The sequence below is a fragment of the Lagopus muta genome, chromosome 4 (assembly GCF_023343835.1).
Source record: "Lagopus muta isolate bLagMut1 chromosome 4, bLagMut1 primary, whole genome shotgun sequence".
Taxonomy (NCBI): domain Eukaryota; kingdom Metazoa; phylum Chordata; class Aves; order Galliformes; family Phasianidae; genus Lagopus; species Lagopus muta.
In genome coordinates this window covers 34,750,258-34,770,763 of record NC_064436.1, presented here as the reverse complement: position 1 = coordinate 34,770,763, position 20,506 = coordinate 34,750,258, and the positions used below count along the sequence as shown (strand labels likewise).

Sequence of the window (20,506 nt, the reverse complement as noted above, 5' to 3'; positions counted from 1 at the left end):
AAGTTTTACTTTTTTTTTTTTTTTTTTTCTCTTTGTTTTAAACTGCTGAAACCATTTTATCCTAATATTTAGAGAAAGAGGAGATTCGTTGACCAGCCATGATGAGAACCAAACAGATGTTGATCTGCTTTTGGAAGAATAACAATATCAATACCAAAGATATGTTCTCCCTCTAATAGGAAAAAGGGCATTAGTCAAAATTACTTCTTTAAATTTATTTTATTTTATTTTTTGTAAGTGTGAAAATACAGTTGCATTGGGATTCAATCATCCTATTTTCTGTATACAAATAGAGATCTTGCATGAAAAGAAAATCACAGCACTGGCAAAGTCATCATCCTCAGGCACAGATGTTTAGAACTCACTCATGTTACACCAGTGGGGAAATATAGAGAAAATATAATGAAAAAAAATGAGAAATTCAATCAACACCTTATATATTATTTCATTGATAGTTTTGTTCATAGAAGACTATATTTAGTACCCAAAGCTTTCTTTTTTTTTTCCTTTTTTTTTTGTGGGTGGAGAGGACAATGGCAATTTGGAGGGGGAGGGGGGGAAGGAGCAGTGTCCCTCCTGCTGTACACAAATATCAGGTTCACAACCAACTGGGAAACCTGAACATCTGTAAGTCTATGGGTCTTGAGATGCACTCCAGAGTCCTGAGGGAACTGGCTGACACAATCATAAAGTCACTCTCGATGATATTTGAAAAGTCATGGCAGTCAGGTGAAGTCCCATTTTTAAGAAGGGTAGAAGACAATCCAGTGAGTGATTAAATTCTAAGCATATATTTACACTGAACCCACTCATATGATTGCAACCCATACAAATATATTCATTCAAGCTTCAGTGAGACTAATTCTCTCAGCCATCATTGAAAAAATAATTGCAGAATTTAGGAATTCAAGAGTTGACTTTAAAATCATAGAAATATATGGAATTACTGAGCCAGAAGTTGGATTTGATGATCATCCCTTGTAGGTTACTTTCAGCTTGTGATATACTATGATTCTATGTATCCAAAAATACACAACATCAATTGCAATCTACAGTCCAGTTCCACTTAATGTCTGTGTATGTGGAAATAGCCAGCCATGTATTCCATGTGTGGAAAAGTTAGTGGCAAAACTACAAGAAAAATGCCACCTGATTTGTTCATTTCTTACATTTCTGAACTTTTAAAAACATAGTTCAACATTTATACATTTTTTTTAAAATAGTAGGAATCTATGCATAAAGAAAAAAAAGGAAATGTAGCTAAGAATATACTGCAATTTCTCTACTTTTCAACTACTAACTCAGAAACAGACAACAAGAATTAAAGCCAGCAGCCTTTCAACCATCAGAAATCAGATTTTTAAGCAAACTACAGAAGTCAGATCTATCTGTTACACATTAGAAGCATAAATGTGAAATATTCTAACCAAATGATGAAAGAGCATTTGGGAATGACTTCTATGCTACCTGTTTTCCATCACTGCCATGTATTTAACTGAAACAATGTAATAAATCTACATTTTCAAAAGTACTGAAAATATCCATTGGACAGAGCAATAATTACTGTCGTGTCAAATGTTGTGGGCACCTATCAACCACTAAATTTCCAAACATTAACAATTACATTGCAGTATTTTCTCCCTGTTTAACTTTATACTACATAATATTGTGCCTCCTGCTGAACAGAGCCTTAGGGAAAAGGTAAACTTTACTGTACAGCAAAGAGTGGATGCATATTTCCTCAATACAGCTTGTAGTTTATAAATATACTTCATTAAGAAATTCACTGAGTTTCTCATTTATGTTTTCTTAGGCTGTTATACTTCTTCTTAAGAAAACCAAACAAATCAGGCACATCTGCTTTTAAAGAAGCAAATTGACACTCCAGTGAAATTTTAATATTATATGGTATTTTCTTCTCCTTACATCGTCAGTAGGAATTTTGGCTTACCCTCCCTGCTTACTCTAGAGTTTGAGCTGACACCTGTGGCCACCCAGGTTGTACCAAGTTTAGCAGCTGCCAGACTTTAACTTTCTAAAATGATTTTTCCAGCAGTCTTCCCAGATCCACAGGATCAGGTTTGGCATTTTATCCCACTAGTAAAACATGCCTAAATTTGAATTGTTAAATGTCATATTATTACATGTAACAATTTTTCTGGCCAAAAGACAAAACTTTTTTTTTTTTTTTTTTTTTTTTTCAAGATATCTGCAGGAAAAGCTCTTGAGGAAGGGTGCTAAAATTATGCTTATTCCATGTTGCTAGCTATAGCTGAAGATGCATAGCAGGGGGTGTTGTAGCAGAGAATGACAAGACTATACAAAATCCTCAATAAAATCCTCGAAACACATACAATGTGACAGCAGGTCTTCAGGCCCAATTGTTTCACTTTATGTAACTGCTACTGCACTGCTACTTGCTACCATAGATGCAGTCTCTGAGTTCCAGAATGAAGAACTCCACCACAAACACTGCAAGCACCTAAAGAGAGGCTTCAGAAACAACTGACATGAGTAGCTCAGAATTTTCAATCTATGTTCAGTTAAAGATCTAAGATGCTCAAAACTAGCAATCCAGCTTATCATTAACATACAAATTTGTAAAGATATCAGCCTTGTAAAGGAAACCATCTTAATCTTTTTAAGTCTTGATCACACCCAGAAAACTAGAATGAAGAGATAGTCTGAAAAAATGAACAGGAATGCTGGAGAATTAGCACCTCTTCTATAGCAGTCAATGTATATCTAATTTAAAAAAATGGAATTTGGGGAAAAATTAATATAACATGCCATTTCTATGTAAATTAGCTTCTCTGTGAAGCTTCGTAAAAGGAGTAACATGTAAACAACATGACAGAAAAAGAAGCATAACATGATTGTTTAGAATTCCTTTCGTGGTTTTGCCTGCATATTTTTAATTATCTAATGAAATGGTAAAGATTTCTAGTCATCTGCTTAGCACACTTACACATAGGAAAAAAAAAAGAAAAAAACTGAAATACAAACTGCATATAGACAATCACTACAGTCTAAGTATATGGAAACACTCAAATCACATTTGGCATGAACTGAGCTGTACATAATATCTCATTCTTTCCTTCTGTAAGGATACTGTAACAGCACATTGTTTGATACATTTAAAATCAGATTTTATTACCCTCTTAGTGTAATAAAATTTCAGTTTCTCTGATTATAAAGTCTACACTTATTAAGAAAAAAATCTCGAGTCTGTAAAAGCTGTTTTCTAACTCTTCCCTGTCCTATTACCTAAATAATAAGCACTGGTTGAATTTTTCTTCCATCGCTCATAAGCAGTTTCAATTATTTTCTTTTTCCTCTTATTCTCACATCAATGTGAGTTCTCAGTTTGCCTTTCAGTTCTATTTGAAGCATTTTGAATCAGATGGTAAATTTCTAAGATTTTTTTTTTCTGCTTATATGTAAGAGTGGCAAAATGTGATGACATATGGAAATATATAACAATATATTATTAAATATATTTATTAAATATATAACAATAAATTACGTAAAAGAGATGGTAGCAAGTAACTAAAAGCCAACAATTCTCTACTAAGGTGTACAATTACTTTTCAAAGTATAGCTGAGGGCAAGAAACATCCTACAAAAGTACAAGCACACTCAGCTGAAGAGCATTTCTATTCAGCACTCCATTCAGCACAATTTGAAATAACTTTTGAAATACTTTGATACATATACAAAAATCAGAAAAATATAGAATTATCAAGAAGGAACCACACAACTTTCCTTCATTGAAACACTTCATTTGCTAAGGCAGAAGGATAAGCAGTTCTGTTAAAAGTAAACACTCTACAGTCTATTTACCATTTTAAAGCAATGAAGATAATGTCTGTAAAGCTCTCAAGCCTCACTCACAATCATGCGTTCTGAAGAAAGAAAGCACCACCTGTTGCAAAGTATTATATTCAACAGAGATGCATCTATTCATAGGCTTTAAAGGCATATAGGCTTTAAAGGCTTATTCTAACTCTTTTTTTTTTTTTTTTTCTCCTCTATTTTTCTACATAGGATGTCAGTGGTTTTGAGGTGGTTTGATTTTTTGTTTGTTGGTTTGGAGTTGGTTTTTTTTGGGTATTGGTTTTTCTGTTTTTACTCAAAATATATGGAAATCAGGAAAAAAATTAAACTTTTATTATGACATAGAAGGTTTTATTTACTGCTCCTCCCATTCAGTCACATATGTGGTAATGAAATTTTTCCTTATGAAGAAATAATAATAATAAGAGACAGTAATTTTTTAAAAAAAAGAAAAAGGTTTCACTGCAATTCTTAAAGTGATTCAACAGTCAAAAACAGGGAGAAGTAATGAACAACATGGAATTAGTCTGTTCTCAGTGAAACACCAGGAAGCTATACCATTAGCTACAACTTAATGTAAGTCCTCAAGTTAATGCCTTGAAGACCTGGGTAAAATGCTAGAAAATAAAACATGCGGCTTTGATATTATCTTCATGTTCTCAAAAAGCTATTCTGAGTGCAGGTTTGCATATGGGAACCACAAAAGTCACTTTCACTCCCCTCCCCTCATATCCTAACTGATAACGAAGTTCATTGGTTTGGCCTCCAGGCAGCCTTGATTTCCATAAGCAGCAACATCTCCCATGCAATTACCAGTAAAAGCTAGATTACTTTTTTTTTTTACTTTTTTTTTTTTTTTTTTTTTTTTTACTTTTTTTTTTTTTTTCCTTATAGCAGAAGGCTTATAGAGGCAGTTAACACAGAGACTGTTAGACCTCCTTGACTTTGCCAGAGATCACCCTTTCCTATGGGAATTCACATCTGACTGTTTTAGGACAGCTCTGCATATCTTTGCTAGAAAAGAAAGGAAAGCTGAGTATTGCTGCAGTTTCACCTCACCTCTGAGCAACTTGATCTACCTGTAAATGTGCCTGTTTGCTGCAAGGGAGTTGGACCAGATGATCTTTAATGGTCCCTTCCAAGTCAAATGATTCTACAATTCTTTCCAGCTTAATGTTTGTCACTCATTAATAAACTGCAGCCTCTACTAAAGCTTACTGTAACCGGTTTTTACGGAAACAATAAGAATCAAAATACTGGATACTGAAGTTTAAAAGATGGTGAGGCCTTTTTAGAATTGCTTTGTTAGGAAACAATCACAAATATTAGTTTATAAATAACCACAAATTACAAGAAGAAAACCATACTGTTATTATTTTAACAAAAGACAGTTAACAAAAGAAAAACAGAAGGCTACTAAGAGAATTTGACAGTTAATGATTTAAGTCTTTGCTTCTCACTTGGGTAAGCATAAAATACCTTGATGAGTATAGCCTTACTTCTGTGTAAACAGGAGATATTTACTTTTCCCCTCAAGTGATTTATAAATAATTCTCAATAGCCACCAAAGCACTTACCCTTGTGTGGGTGCGAATATGCATCTTCAGTCCATCATTCTTGCTGAAAGCTTTGTCACAGTAAGGACACTGGTAAGGACGCTCGCCTGAAATTAAGGAAAGAATAAGAATGCGTAAGTATGGTGTCAGTACATGAAGGTCTTACACCATGGTTATTTGACAAAATGAGGCACTTTTTTTCTGACCTTGTCTTCACAATTCAAATAAAAAGAAAGATAAGCATCTGCAAAATTATAAATTAAGGTCTACCTGGGCAAGATGCAGGACTGGTTCAAAATATTACTCTTCATTGCTTAGTTTTGTTTTAACAAGATTCCATTGTGCAGAGAGAAACAAAAACAAATAAACAAACAAAAATATCAATAAAATATTTTTAAAAAAAACTACAGTTTTTAACCAAACCACATTCTGCAAGTGGTCACTTTCTAGGAGGTAGAATGTAATCTAAATATGAAATACACTCTTTTTAATGCTACGTCTAAACTATCCCATAAACTATTTTTCCATGAAAGTTTCTGCAATTTTTCCTGCCACAGTCTGTAACCAAAACAGAAGCAGAATGTTCTTTGCATCTCCCTTGCAGTTCTCTTATCTTAAAAGTATTTAGTTTAATGCTAAATTAAATTAGTGTAGATTAGCAATGATCTGGCTGATTTTCCCAAACCCAGTGTAATGTGGATACAAAGCTATTCAGAATCACAAGATTAAAAGTTTTTAAGATAGCTCAATAATACATAAAAAATTTTAAGTCTCTGTAATATCTCAAAGATCTTTTAATTTTGAATTCTTTAGCCTATGTACTGGAATCTCACTCTATCACCTGCTCTTTCCTATAATGATGATTCTAAAAACACAGTTCAACATCTCAAGATACAATAACTTGTTCTACTAACACATTTGAATCTGCTCTACACAATCACAATGGTGAAGATGCAACAAACCCTTATGTGAAAATGCAGGTGAAGCAAAGCTTGTTCTACCAAGCCAATGCAAAGGATTCTGCTCAAGAAAGAACTTTTGCATATATAGAGAAAATCAACATAGTTCAAATGTCTGATGAACGCTTACTAACACTCAATCACAATTAAAAATCCTCAGACATCTTTCATTGATTATCCAATGTAAAGAATTTACGTGGATGATAGTAAGAGAGATTAGCATTTAAAGTTCCTCAAGTCCCTTCTAACACTGATATTAAACTTCCCTTGAAAAGTGAAGCCTCATGCCTTCTCTAATCTTTTCCCTACATAAGGTGTTCGTCCTTGGTTATTCAGAGAGAAAATAAAGGATGTATTCCTTCCTCTGAACAAGATTAAAAGGATCACAGAAAGTACATAATGGAGATACCTTACAGAAACAGCTTTTCAGAAGGCCCAGTTGTGAACATAGTAAAGCTGATTGATAGTCAACAGTGTACTTAAAATTTCCATACAGCCACAGGGTATGCAAAGATTTGAGGACAGTTGAGATTAGATGATTATTTAAGTAAGGGGATACAAACTCTCTTTTGTGGAATATTCTGTTATTTTCTCTTTCCTTACTGTTCAGACAACTCTCAGTGATAGCAGCAAATCTTTGCAGTTCAGTAACTGTGAAATAGAAATATTTTTTTTCTCTTTGTACTCTGTCAGTAAGCAAAGTTACATGAATACATGTATTTTTAAAATAATAATTGCTGAATCATAGTTGTGTTTTCATTGAGTAGCTTGAAATATGACTCTCTTACGACCCTTGATGTCTTTAATCCATGCCTCAGCCTTTCAAACTGTCCAACAGTTGTCAGTGTTCAAATATTTAATTAAGCAGACATTTTTATGTTTTAGGGCTTTTGGATGTAGAAGTTAAAGCTTTTGGTGATTTGTAAGTAGATGAGGAGTCACAGGTAGTAGTTGTACCTCTCCTCCCTCACTCTGCCTGGCCCCGAGCTGCTTTAAATAGAAATCATTTTACATTCAAGAGATGGTTTTGAGCTTGTCTGACACTCAATTAACAGATAAACAGCATCCTTCAGATACTAACCATGAAGATCATGTCTGATTTGAGCAAGGCCTTAAGAGCTTTCAGCAGATGCCAGCAGAGGGCACCAGCATGACTTCATATCAACTTGTTACACCTGAAAAAGACCAACTTCAAGCAGCTATTATGCACTGTAAGTTTTCAAAAATCTCTACTGTTCCAGAAATTGAGTTTACCACATAACAAAGATTGATCTCTGACTTGACATTTGGTGACACCCTATTTTTCTAAATTACACAAACAACTTCTCACACATTTGTGTCATTAATAATTGTTAGACGAACAACTTAAAAGATGATCCCAAATAAATTTACTGCTGCTCTTATTTGACTTCATTTAAGTTACTCTTTGTAGCCTGTAAGTTCAACTCCCTATATATATATATATATATATATATATATATATATATATGTGCCTTTGTACTTACATTATTAACTGTTTCCTCTGTCTACACACATCTTTTATATATATATAAAACTTATGTTCTATCTCATCAGGTTTTAGGATTTTACAAGATGAAAGCTGGGTCACTTGAGATAAACCAGTGCATACAACAGTCAAGTTTTCTTGAATGTCTCCAGGTACAGGGCAACCACCATACCTCTGTGCAGCCTGTTCCTGTGCCTGACTATCTTTACTGTAAAAAAATTTCTTCCTTATATTCAGTCCAAATCTTCAGTTTTAGTTTGAAACCATTTCTCTTGTCTTATCACAACAGCCCCTGCTAAAGAGTTTGTCCCATTCCTTCTTATAGCTCCCTTTTAGATACTGAAAGGCCACTCTCAGGTCTCCTCTGGACCTTCTCCTCTCCAGGCTGAAAAGCTCCAGCTGTATCAGCCTGTCCTCATAGGAGAGGTGTTCCATCCCTGGAATTATTTTTGTGGCCTTCTCCTGGATATGAAGGTAAGTTTTCAAAAGCAGTGTCATTTCACCCAGCGAGAGTTGGTTTGGGTTTTGTTTTAAATTTTACTTATTAAATATACTGATAACATGCAGAAAAAAATCATCAACATTCAAGTATACTACCATGAACTGATCTTGAAAGTTCACATTTGGAAAATATGTGAAGAAGGTCCACCTCCTATGCTGCTGTTCACAGCTCTGCCACTAAACTGCAATTGAGAATATGACCTGCACTTAAACAGGCTATTACAGTACAGCATCAAAATCCACTAAGCCTATTCAATTCAGCTTGTTCAGACAACATGCCCAGAAGTAATGTTGTAAATGTAAAAATAACTAAGAACAACTTATATCAAAATAGCAAAGCATTCAAGTAAGATGGTAGTAATAAGTGCTTTGATTATTGTCGAGTTACAGCCTACTGTCATGTTCCTGCTAGCCAAGAACAAACTGGTCAACACATTAAGGGCACTTCTGTACAAATAACCCCAAATAAATAATCCTTAGATAAACTGCAGTGGATTTAATATAATTCAAAGTCTAGACATTCTACTTCCAGATATTGTATGAATAAAAACAAAGCTTTTAACGTAATAAGTTTAACCCTAATACATGGATTATGAAAAACAATTCCACGATGGAAAACCATATGGGATTTTGATTTGAAAAGATGCCATGATAGAATTGGTATCTTCTTTTTTCCTCTGAAGTGTGTACATCTCTAGCTTGGGATCATAATGTCCGCTGGATTTCATATATGGCATAAAAAGTTAAATGTAAAGACCAGGCTCTTCCATTCCAGTTCAACTTCAGACAGTTTTCTATGAGATGTTTGCAATCAAAGGTGCCATGAGGCAATACTTTGAATGAGCTGAAAACTCAAATTTTCCGAACTCAGATACCTCAGCAAGTAAAACAATTAAGAAGCAAAACCAAACTCTTATTGCTAGTTTTCTGTGGCTAAAGCAACACATTTAAGAAAGATCTGAAGACATAATAGATCAAGTGAGTCCAACATGCTGTTATTTCCAAACTGTAGTTTGCAACTAATTACAAAATCAGGTGGAAAATCAATTTTAAAAAACAAACAAACAAACAAACAAACAAAAAACCTACAATCAACAAAAAGATTTGAAACAATGACCTCAACTAAGGTAGATCACAATTTACAGGTTATGAACACATTTATATCAAATGAGAGAAAGCTACTGTAATTTACAAACGTAACAGAGAAATAATCCTAACCTGAAAACTATAATAAAAGCCTGGAGACACTAACAAAAGGAGATAGAGGCCTAAAAAAGATGGTCAACAGCATACAAAAGTATGCATTCAATGAGCTCTTACACTGAGTTTTGGGAGCAATCTATCAAACCATGTCTGATCATTCTCAGGAAAAACTTCTTTACTGAAAGGGTTGTTAAGCACTGGAATAGGCTCCCCAGGGAGGTGGTTGAGTCACCATCCCTAAATGTGTTTAAAAACTGTTTGGATGTGGTGCTCAGGGACATGATTTAGCAGAGGGTTGTTAGAGTTAGGGCAGTATGGTCAGATTGCAGTTAGACTCGATGATTTTTAAGGTCTTTTCCAACCTGAGCAATTCTATGATTCCATGATTCTGTTTAATTTTGAGTCATATTTACTGTCTCCTTTCCCATGTGGCTTGGTCACTGCTATGAAATTCTCAGTTGTGTACATTACCCTTCATATACAAATTTCTGTCTTTCTGTCTTTATTGAAACCACTACACTGAGGGATGAGAATTATAGAGTGAATGTATCAGGTTGTTACTTTTCTAATTTTAAAAACAAAAAAAGCATTTTAATATTTTATGCTGTCATTCAGCACCATCAATCTTGGTCAACACTCACTAGCATTAGAAAACGACTGCACTGAGCATCAGACCAAGTGCACTGTGTGCAACCTAAAAGTTTGCTTTCGTTAGCAGGATAACAGACAATCATGGCAATGCGGTCCATTTGAATCTTTTGCAGATCCTTTACAATCTTGTAAACACTGCTCCTTTTCAGATGTTGAATTGTAAAGACTTAAAGAAGATTTATAAAAATAAAAATGTGCATTTATTATTTTAAAATGTCAATATTCAGGCTAAAATATAACCCCAATTAAACACCTAACTTAAGATTGGCGTAGGTGAGAGGGGAAAATGGGAGAATTCCACCAATTTTCGTGGAAAATAACAGTTCACCTGAGGAAGAATTTGGAGGCAAAGGGGCCATCTGGATCACACATACAACACTTCATACCAGGTGATCAACAGGGCAGCCCAGAAAGAGAACTGCAAGAGGGTCATAAGGGCAAGCTTACATATCTATCCTTAGTTGCTGTTTCTCTGTATATGAAGTTTTCTATCAAATAAAGAGGGAAGGTTGTGTCCTTAACCATACAGAAGTTCAGTTTTTGCAATGTATGCACACAGAGAAATAAACCTAAAATGCAAGCACTTAATTTCTTCCAAATGAAATTAATTTCATTAAGAACTAAGATTAAGTTAAATACGAACTGAAGAAACAAACCGAGTTTGACAGAACTTAAAGTAGAAAATGCCTGAAAAATTATTATTTAGTGAAGATTAAATACTTCCATTTTAAGAAAATATTCAGTAAATTAAATCACCTCTGTGCTGTATGGCATGTCAAATGGTTTTTGAGAAAGAGAAACACTTCCTCAAAATAATAAATCTCCTCTTGTGTGGAGGTGGCTGTTTTCTAGATACAGAAAAGTATTTTTGAAAGTGTCGAATAGTCCTAAATGTTACGGTCTTTTAATGCTTAAGCTCTCTTAAGGAATTTTTATAGTTCTAACCAAGGGCTGTATGAATGGAAAATAACAGTGCAGTAACCAAGAAACAGGGCAACTGCAGCAGCTAGCTGCTTTTACAAGCCTCACCACTAATCTGGACTAGTCAACGCACACAGTGATCTGGCTAATACAAAATTCTGACCTGCTTGATTTTCAACCATTAAGCTTAACATTCAAAATAAGCACTAGAGAAGTACAAAAGTACCACATAGGGGTAGCTTTCACATGCCAAGATCTAAATAACTTCATGATCTGAAAGATAAAATACTTGCGGATGTCAGTTGAGACAAGACCCAGAAACACCAAAACACCTGTAATTCTACACTCAGTCAGATAAAGAAAGGGACAGGATTCTTTGATTGGTCTGAAGAGAATAGTTCTGTGCAGGCTGCTATTATTGCTTGAGAGAAACAGAAAAACAGTACTCAGGTATGGGTTGACTGGAGAAATTTCTTCACATTTAAGAAACATGCAAACTTTGCAGACTCTGTAGACAAAAAGTCAAATATTTCTGTAATTGTTTTTCTTCCTTGATGATTAATAATACTAAGTCTATGTACTTCTGAACGCTTTCTAACCAAGCTCAACAGTACTTATGTATTTTGTAGGCACAAGGGAGAATTAGAATTTCTTTTATGTGATTCAACCAAATACATTTTCCAGTCACTGCTAATGACACATTCAATAAGGAAAAAAGAAACAACCAAACACAAATTTAATGCTCTTTTAAAATAAAACCAGATTGCTTTAACAAACTTGTTTTTAGTACTCCTTCTCATACGTAGTTTTTTCTTTGAGGCACAACAGCAATGCTTTCACTGTTAAGAAAGCTTGTGTGGTACGAAGTTTAGGATTTACTCAGAGAATACAGATTTGACTATAGGTCTAACTAGGGCTAAATATTTGTCCTATCTGACTCATCATGATTATTATGTAATTGAGGTTTTAGCTCTTTGTAACTAAATAAACCATTAAGATTAGTAAACAAGTTTATCAAATCTAAGGTTATTATCTTTGTTCCTAAATATAACTGTTACCTGCAGAGAGACAATAGAACTACCAATATTAATTACTTACACTCTTAACACTTTTAGTGGTATAGGGATTCTTAATCACAAAAACCCTATACCATTACTTTAAAGAGTAAAGCAGTTTGATTATTTGCATCTGTCAGCAGATGTAAGCAATTTGGTTTCACTGTGAATGGAGCATTAACATCTATGACTTCAGGTCAACGAAATCTTTTCAAGTATATCAGGTGGTATAATTCATTTGATCTAAAGATGTCACTACCATCCAAATAATCTATCTTTTATAAGAACATTTCTTCACTCATGAAGACAAGAAGAAGCTGACAGCTGCATAAAACTTTATAGGTACTTTTGAAGATTTAACTGTTGTCTGGAAATAAATGGGACAATGATGTATAAACTGAAAGGCTTAGAAATGCAGAATCCTTACCTTTGAGGCCTTCTGCAAGCTTCTTTTTAAATTCAGTAGATAAAAGAGAGATCATCTATAACTTACTGAATAGAAACCTATCTGCAGACATTCGCAAGCTGTTTGCAGACTAGATACAGATGCATTTTTTCAAATACTTGATTCAGATATGAGAGTTCCTTCAATCCCCTCTTCTACCTTTTTATTTTTTGATGTGAGAAATTATATATAACTCAATGGCAATCTGCCTGACAATTTGCTATAATGATGATCCTCGCTGTACATCTTTTCTTATGTATAAATAGTTCCTGCTTAGCTATTAAAATTTTGGAGACACAAGCGGTAGTCACAATGTGCTTGGACTCTATTTTCCTCAAATATTTTGAAGACTTGGTTTTCAGAGATGTCCGAATAACTGTTAATAAGCAAAAAATTTATTGTAATTCCATAATTAAAGTTTGGTATGGTTACTCAGGAATTTTGACATGTGAGTGCAAAATTTGGACCTAGACTTTTATACAGTTGTACATTAAACATGATTTGAAATATGCTCCCATGGTCTAATTAATCAAATTGCAGAAGTGTGACTACCATGGTAAAGTTTGGATTGTTTCACGCTGTCAGTGCAGAGCAAGAGATATTCCAAGAACAAATAAGCACCTAAAGTTATAAGGGACAATTATGATAAAATGTTTCAAAGAGTTTTTAAAACAGTTTTTATAAAGGGGATGGAAATTTTAAAAAGTAAGCTTAGCTGTGTTGACACAAAGGACAGTGAAGTTGATGGCCTGAATCATTTTTTATACTTTCATGTAGATTTGTGGTATTACCTTTAATTCATGCACATGGAAATTAATTTCCAACAATCACCTCAACTCTTAAAAAAACAAAGCAACTTTTTTTCAAATATCAGAGAATACTATATGGAAGAATGACACATCAAGTAACTTCTAAAAAGGTATAGAATGAAAACATTAATCCTTTCAGAAAACATTTAGGATACGTGAAATCATTATTTTAACTGTCTTAACAGACTTTGAACAAATACCATGGGAAAAAAAAAAACAAAAAAAAACTAAACAGAATAAGGCTGCATAGCCACGTACATTTTAATGCTCAAGCATTTTCTGAAATACATGTATGATCGTTAGCTATCCCTCACTAGTCCCTGTGTAATGGAATAGAAAAAACATATCATGGAGAGGATAGTTACAGTTTAAATAGACTCAGTTATCTTTGATCAAAAATAAATGAACCTGCAAATATTGACTACTTTACTGCAACTTTCACTGTTCCACAACTTGATGTGCTACATCCCAAAGATGGAAGGGATTAGGATGCAACTAATGAGGCAAGTGCTGGTATCAGGCAGATAAAATGTATGTATACAAATAGCACAGACACATACACAAATACATATATACACACACATAGAAACACATGTAAGACAGCAATTAACAGGACTTTAATACCTATGCATAAGGAACTGCAAAACTGCACAAACCAGTCAGTAACTTTTAGCACTGAAAGCTGCTTGAAAATTTAAGCATATAATTAACCTCCCAGCTCACAGCCTTCCAGCCCAAGGAGCAGTCCATTGAATTTTTTCTACAAGTTATGAACAAGCCAAGGAATTTACATCACAGTCAGAGGATTCTTTTGCTGAATTAACCCCATCTCCCTCTGACCCTAAGAAGCCATAAACCAACAGGATACAGCAGAGGGAGAATGTGCTATAGTGTTTCAGCTGACCTACAGAGAGCTGTCTCTGTCATTCCAAGGCTGGAAATTGAGATGATGAATTACAGAGCAAAATGCTAGGTTCAGATGCAAACATCGACCACTTCCCTCCACACATGCACATGCAGACATGTTCACTCACCCCAAACCATCTCAGTTTCTGCAAAAGGCCAAGTACTGTTAGGGCTCATTTACAGAGTCTTATTCTAAGATAAAAGAGGGAAGAAAATTGCTTATTGAAGAAGCATGCATCCATCTGTGATTAACAGTATTTAGGAACGCGTGCTGCGTATTGAATAAAAGCTTGGTTTTTTGTACATAGATTATTAAGTATGACAAAAGCACAAGTCCAAAGCAGAATGAGCAGGATTCCAAGAAACTTAGCTCAAACAGCCTTATCAAAAAAAAAAAAAAAAAAAAAAAAAAAAGATACACAACTCTTTTTAAAAGACTTCTGCCTAGTTTCATTTGGTAAACACAGAACAAAGCCTCTTATATAAAGTAGCTAATAAAGTCTAGCTGACCACATGCACAGCAAATGCGATAATACAAATATCTGCAGTAGGACCTCAAAACTAATCTCTAAGACATGAAGCTCTTTGCAGTCTTTACACTTAGAATGTGCTGTTCAGCTGCACTGAGAACTTATCCCCAGACTTATTTACAAATAATCTCTTGCAAATGGACAGTGGCTGACTCACTTCTAACTAAGAATGAAAAGTGATTCTTTGAAGTCTGGCTAAAAAAAGGAGTCCACAGTTTTGAATTCAGTAATTTAAAGTCGATAATTTTAACAGATACCAAGAGTATGAGGTACTCAACACAGCGACGTTTCAAAACCAAATATTCCCCTAAATTTAACAAGTTTGTGGCTCTCTTCTGGTGAAATGAAGAGTTTTCTGAAAAAGCCTGACAAGTTGTCAACAATTTCCACAATATTGATAACTTTATTACTAAAAGCCTTCAAATGAGTATTCTTTGTACTGTTTCCAGATAAGATTAATTTCTTTTACCAACTATCCTGACATTCTTTTGAAATGATGCAAAATATCCTTCAGAAAGCTGTGCTGCACTCAGATCCCCTGAATACAGCACAGTTTTCTCACACCAAAGCAAAGTGTCTGCATACAAAGCAAATTATCTGCATACATTATGATCTCAAACAAGTTAGCTGAAGTCTTCAGCCACAAGACAAGTCAAAACCTCTCCTTCTGAAGTGAAACACAAATCTACAGAGGCATTTTCTCACTAAACTTAGTATAAAGTACTGCACTGTATAACTTACTGATTACTATTTTTTTAACCACTGGGAAGTCAAAACTTAGAGGCAATTTCCTCCTGCTCCCTTTTTTCCACCTTTCATCATAATTACCATGAAATGATCAGGAGCTGTATGAGAATGACGTCACAATACATATATGTGAAAATGCATATCAGTTTTAGAGTGAAGGATGCAAATAAAAAATCCCTCTAACAAAAATCCCATTGACATCAATATAGGAACTGGACTGGAAGAGGAAAGGATCAGTTGCAGGTCGTTATAAATTAATTCAGCAAGATATTTTCTTTAATTTGTAGTTCTCTTTAAAAGTAGTACTTTAAGCTTTTTATATAGGGGACTTGAAAGTTTTCCTCATTTTTATCTGCAGTGAGATTCTTCATGAGGTACTATCACACTGAATGGATATTCCACTAACTGAAATATGCACCATCTCCTGACACAGAACTTCCTCCCACCATATTTAATCCACAAACATAATAAAAAACCTCAGTGCCTTTCAACTTCTCCAAAGTTTAAAACATCGTTGTTTACAGCTTCTGGTATAATAGTGGTTAAAAATATTGCAAGCCTCTATCCCCAAGATTAGAGTTCTCCGGTGTGATGTTTCATTAAACTCACCATAGCATAACTCCAAATTTTGGAAAAATCTGCTTGAGAGCAGCGAAACATTAAATGCAACTGGTAGGAGAATAGGTGTGAAAAGCATTTTCACTTGGACATCTATAATACTTTTCCCGAGATCTATCTGCACTATCAGCTTGTAAAACTATAGCCTCTCTACTGTGCAAACTGATGTGTAACATGCACAGTACACAGAAACCGTACCTAAGGTTTCAGAAAAGGACCTATGAAATGAGAAAGAAAACAAAACAGAACAAAAAAAATATAAGTTCTAATTTCCATGGAAGTCTAGTACATAAAAACAAGAAAATTAAAGGCTAATGGTTTGCTCATGAGATGGTAAGAAACATCCATAAATAAAGTAACAAAATAATCCTCAAAAAAACAAACAAACAAACAAAAAGCAAAACAAAACAAACAAACAAAAAAACTCAGATAATTGGAATTGAGGCAGTTGTGATCCTAGAAATCTGGACTGATGGGCAGAGTGACTACCAGCGCTATCAGATTGCTTCCTTTCACTCCTGAAAACGTGGTTCTTTAATGTATACACAGCCCAAGTGAGTAAGTGGCTGGTCCTTCTGATTGCACAGTACCCAAGAATTCTCTCAGTTCTCATATCATATGCTCCATGAATGGTATTTTGTGTTTTCATGTTTGTTTTTCTTCTCTTTCCTCTTCTGTGCATCTTGAGGAAGTCAAAAAAAAAAAAAAAAAGAACAAATAACAGCTTATGTGATAGAAGACAGAAAAGACACAACATGAAGGGAGGACTTTGAAAGAGGTCGCGGAAGTGCAGTTCTAGAAGAAAGAACAAGCGTAAGGAAGAGGAATAGACAGAAGAGAGAACTGTTGCACAGTGGTTCTGTCTTATCAGCTTTGACTTTCAGGGTCTTTTGTGTCTATGATTACATTATACACTAACCACCTGAGCTTATATGCAGGCTCATAAGCATGTTTTATAAAGTTTTCATGAGTGAAAAATGTTCCTAGCATGAAATTTAGCAAAGATGAAGAGGTAACTATTAAACTGAAGTTTAGTCTTTTAAATTGACTACAGGATCACAAAATTTGTTAGTGGTACTCAAATCCAAAATCATGAAATACATCAAACTAATAAAAACCTGTAATCCCAACAGGTGGTCCTGATACACTGAAGTGATTAATACTTATGACAAAAATCACATGAAGCTGAGTTATTAGAAACACCAATTCTGTCATTTTCCTGCAAACCAAATATGCTTATATGAAGTAAATGGAATGTCACAGAAAGACTACTTGTTAATAGATGCTTTGGCTGCGAAAAGCAAATCTACACAATTTTATGTTGGAAACAAATTATCACAAAGCGGCTCCTTTCATTTGCCTGCCAATTATATGAAATGAAAACATAAGCTCAGAAAGTGAAACCTATGTAAATGACACGACTAATTTGTTTTCAGTGTGTTTACAGAAGCACATAAGGAAACAGCAGCACAATCTGGGTGACAATATAAAACAAGTTACATAACTCAAACTTAGGAATACTAACAGAACAGCAGAATGATTCAGATGTTGCAACTGAAAATAAATTTGGAGCTAAAGTGTTCTAAAAGTAAAACATTCTAATTTGGCTAACATGTAGGCTGTAATAAAGTCAGAAGATACAATAACTTGAGTCTGGAGTTTCAAAACACCTCAGAAGTCATAGAAATGAATGAATTCACACTGAATGTTCATATAAATAAACACATATATGTGTATATATAATCACAGTTCAAAACAGAACCTGGTTTTACACATTATGCAAGCAAAATGTCTGAAAAAAGGGCTGTTGGGCCTACCTATAAATATCTGTTTCTAGATAAGCTAAGCATTTCTAGACAAACTTACAAATATCTTGGTATTCAATTTAGACATTTTTTTCCAGTTCCTTATAGTAAGTATCACTGTACCTGTATGGCTTCGAATATGAACTCTCAGTGTTCCATTGCTTGCAAATTTCTGTCCACAATATGGGCAAATTTTTTCTTTTTCGCCGGTGTGAGTCTACATGAAGTGACGAAAGATGAGAAAGAAAGTTACAGCATTGCCTTCAATTAGTAGAATATGGAACAGTTTAACTGTATTTCACATTGACCACTATTCTCTCCAACAACCATTAGTCATGTCATTCCATCATATCAGATAGAGATTTAAAGAAATTAGAATGTTCTTTTTATTTTCTTCTTAAATTTCTAAACTAATCTCATTATTAATATTTAAAAAATGTTTTCATAGTTCATAAGTTTACAATTTCCTCAATAGTTATAACAAATTTCTAATTCATCCTCGTATATTTTCATCATTAAAATAATAATAAACCCATTTTTCAGATTAATTTCTCTGATAGCAGTTTATAAACTAGAAAACAGAAACTTGATCACCTAAATAAAATTAACTGAAATGGGACTATTTTTAAAAGCTTGTAATTTCTCTGAATTTTACTTCATTATTAAACGTAGTTCAGAATTTTGCCAAATGTAGTACAGCTTTTTCCACTGACAACTTGAACAGGAGCTTCAAAATGTCTCTATGGAGATTTGTGTAAATGATTTGTGACACTTTCATACGAATGAATCACAGACATCAGTTCATCTGAAACATGATAGACAGCAATGCTCCAAAGTGCAAGTTCTCATTGATTTCAGTCAATACACACTGCATATTGGATCCTGTCTGGTTTATAATAAATGCTAGAATCAGATTGTATTTACAGAACTAATCATAAGAAGGATATTGTGCTTGTCACTAAATAAGCTAATAAAAAAGCTCATAAACTGAGCCTGTCTTTTCAAATCAACCTTTTAGGGCTAAACTGCCTTTTATAAAAAGAATTATTTCAAATTCTCCCATCCACTTTCTACAGTCAAAAGCAAGACCACCTTCAAGTAAGTTATATGCAAAGATTCTCCTTACTTTTTATGCAATACTTCCCAATTCTAAATTGAAGATTTATCAGCCTATTGAATAATTTCTCCTTATAGTCACGACAGCTTTTTAGAGGTTTTTAATGACCTTCTCATAGAAAGAATATATATACATATTTTTTTATTTAACAAAAGGAACTGATACAAAGTTCTTCATTAGATTATAAAACCCTTCTTTCACATGGTACATGTTATTGCTGCAGTTGAAGGAAGATTTATACAAAGATAAGCATTAGTTCCCACATCTATAAGATATGGTAAAGTTGGAGGGGCAAGTCAAGACTCCTCTACATTTTACCCTCAATTCTGAAAACAGATTGGTGGAATAATACGTAGTATTTGTCTTAATCGTGCACTGAATATAATGTACTAGTTACTCTACTACACTTAAGGCCATGGAAGGAATAAGTATGAAATAATTGATTTTACTCACTTTTTTATGACTTTTCAGGACTGAAGGTGTCACAAAAGCTTTGTCACAGAGATCGCACTTGTATTTCTTATGTCCATCATGTACAACTTGAATATGAACATTTAAGGTGTCCTTTCTTTTGAAAGTAGCATCACAGTGATCACACTTGAAGGTCCTCTCACCTTATGAAGAAGAAAATCAGGTTTGAACATACTAGCTTTCTGTGTAAGTACATTAATGCTTATCATTTCATAAAATTAATGGAATTGAAGAGCTTCATCCTGAGAACAGAAAGATAATCTCAAATCAGGTAAAAATACCATAGGGAAATTATGAAAGTAGAAAGTAGCTCTGACAATAAGATAGCCAGAAATGTGAGATTAAGTATAGCTAAGGATGAAATGGCTACGAGTGAAAAGGAACATGGTTTTATTCTCCAGCACCTCCAGTAATAAACTGTATGAAAAAAAAATAAAGGAGTAATAGACTTCATTTGAAACTTAAATGCTAAGAAAGATCTTTCTGAATACAGAGGAATTCTCAAAATAAGAAATACTTGCTTCTCATTCATGTCAATATAAACAAACTCACATAAAAAAGATGAAAAATGCTATAGCCATGTTACTGTTCAAACTATAAGGTTAAGATTATGACAGAAAGTTAATATTACTTTGTAAATTAAATTAAATACCTCTGAGAAAGGAAGAATTAAAGAATTAAAGATTAAATTATCTGCAATGTGGCACACATTCAGAAATCAATGTGCTTAGGGTTATAACCAGAGTAACAGTCTAAACTTGAAATTGGCTTTTTATATCCCAAAAAACTTGCCAGGCAGCAATTCTAATACAAAAAAAAAAAAAAAGAAAAAAAAAAGACAACCATAATCTCAGGACTGTTGCTCGCT

General features: G+C 34.0%; 1 protein-coding gene across 6 annotated transcripts in view; it reads right to left on the bottom strand.

The window, feature by feature from the left end:
* The window catches only part of PRDM5 (PR/SET domain 5), a 103,881-nt gene that overhangs the window by 13,659 nt on the left and 69,716 nt on the right, over positions 1-20,506 (bottom strand). For all 6 annotated transcript variants that reach the window (XM_048942675.1, XM_048942676.1, XM_048942673.1 and 3 more), the window contains 3 exons: positions 19,621-19,781; positions 18,174-18,267; positions 5,415-5,500 (listed from right to left, as the gene is read on the bottom strand). In XM_048942675.1, the coding sequence (XP_048798632.1) occupies positions 5,415-5,500; positions 18,174-18,267; positions 19,621-19,781 (341 nt within the window). The remainder of the gene's footprint in view (positions 1-5,414; positions 5,501-18,173; positions 18,268-19,620; positions 19,782-20,506) is intronic.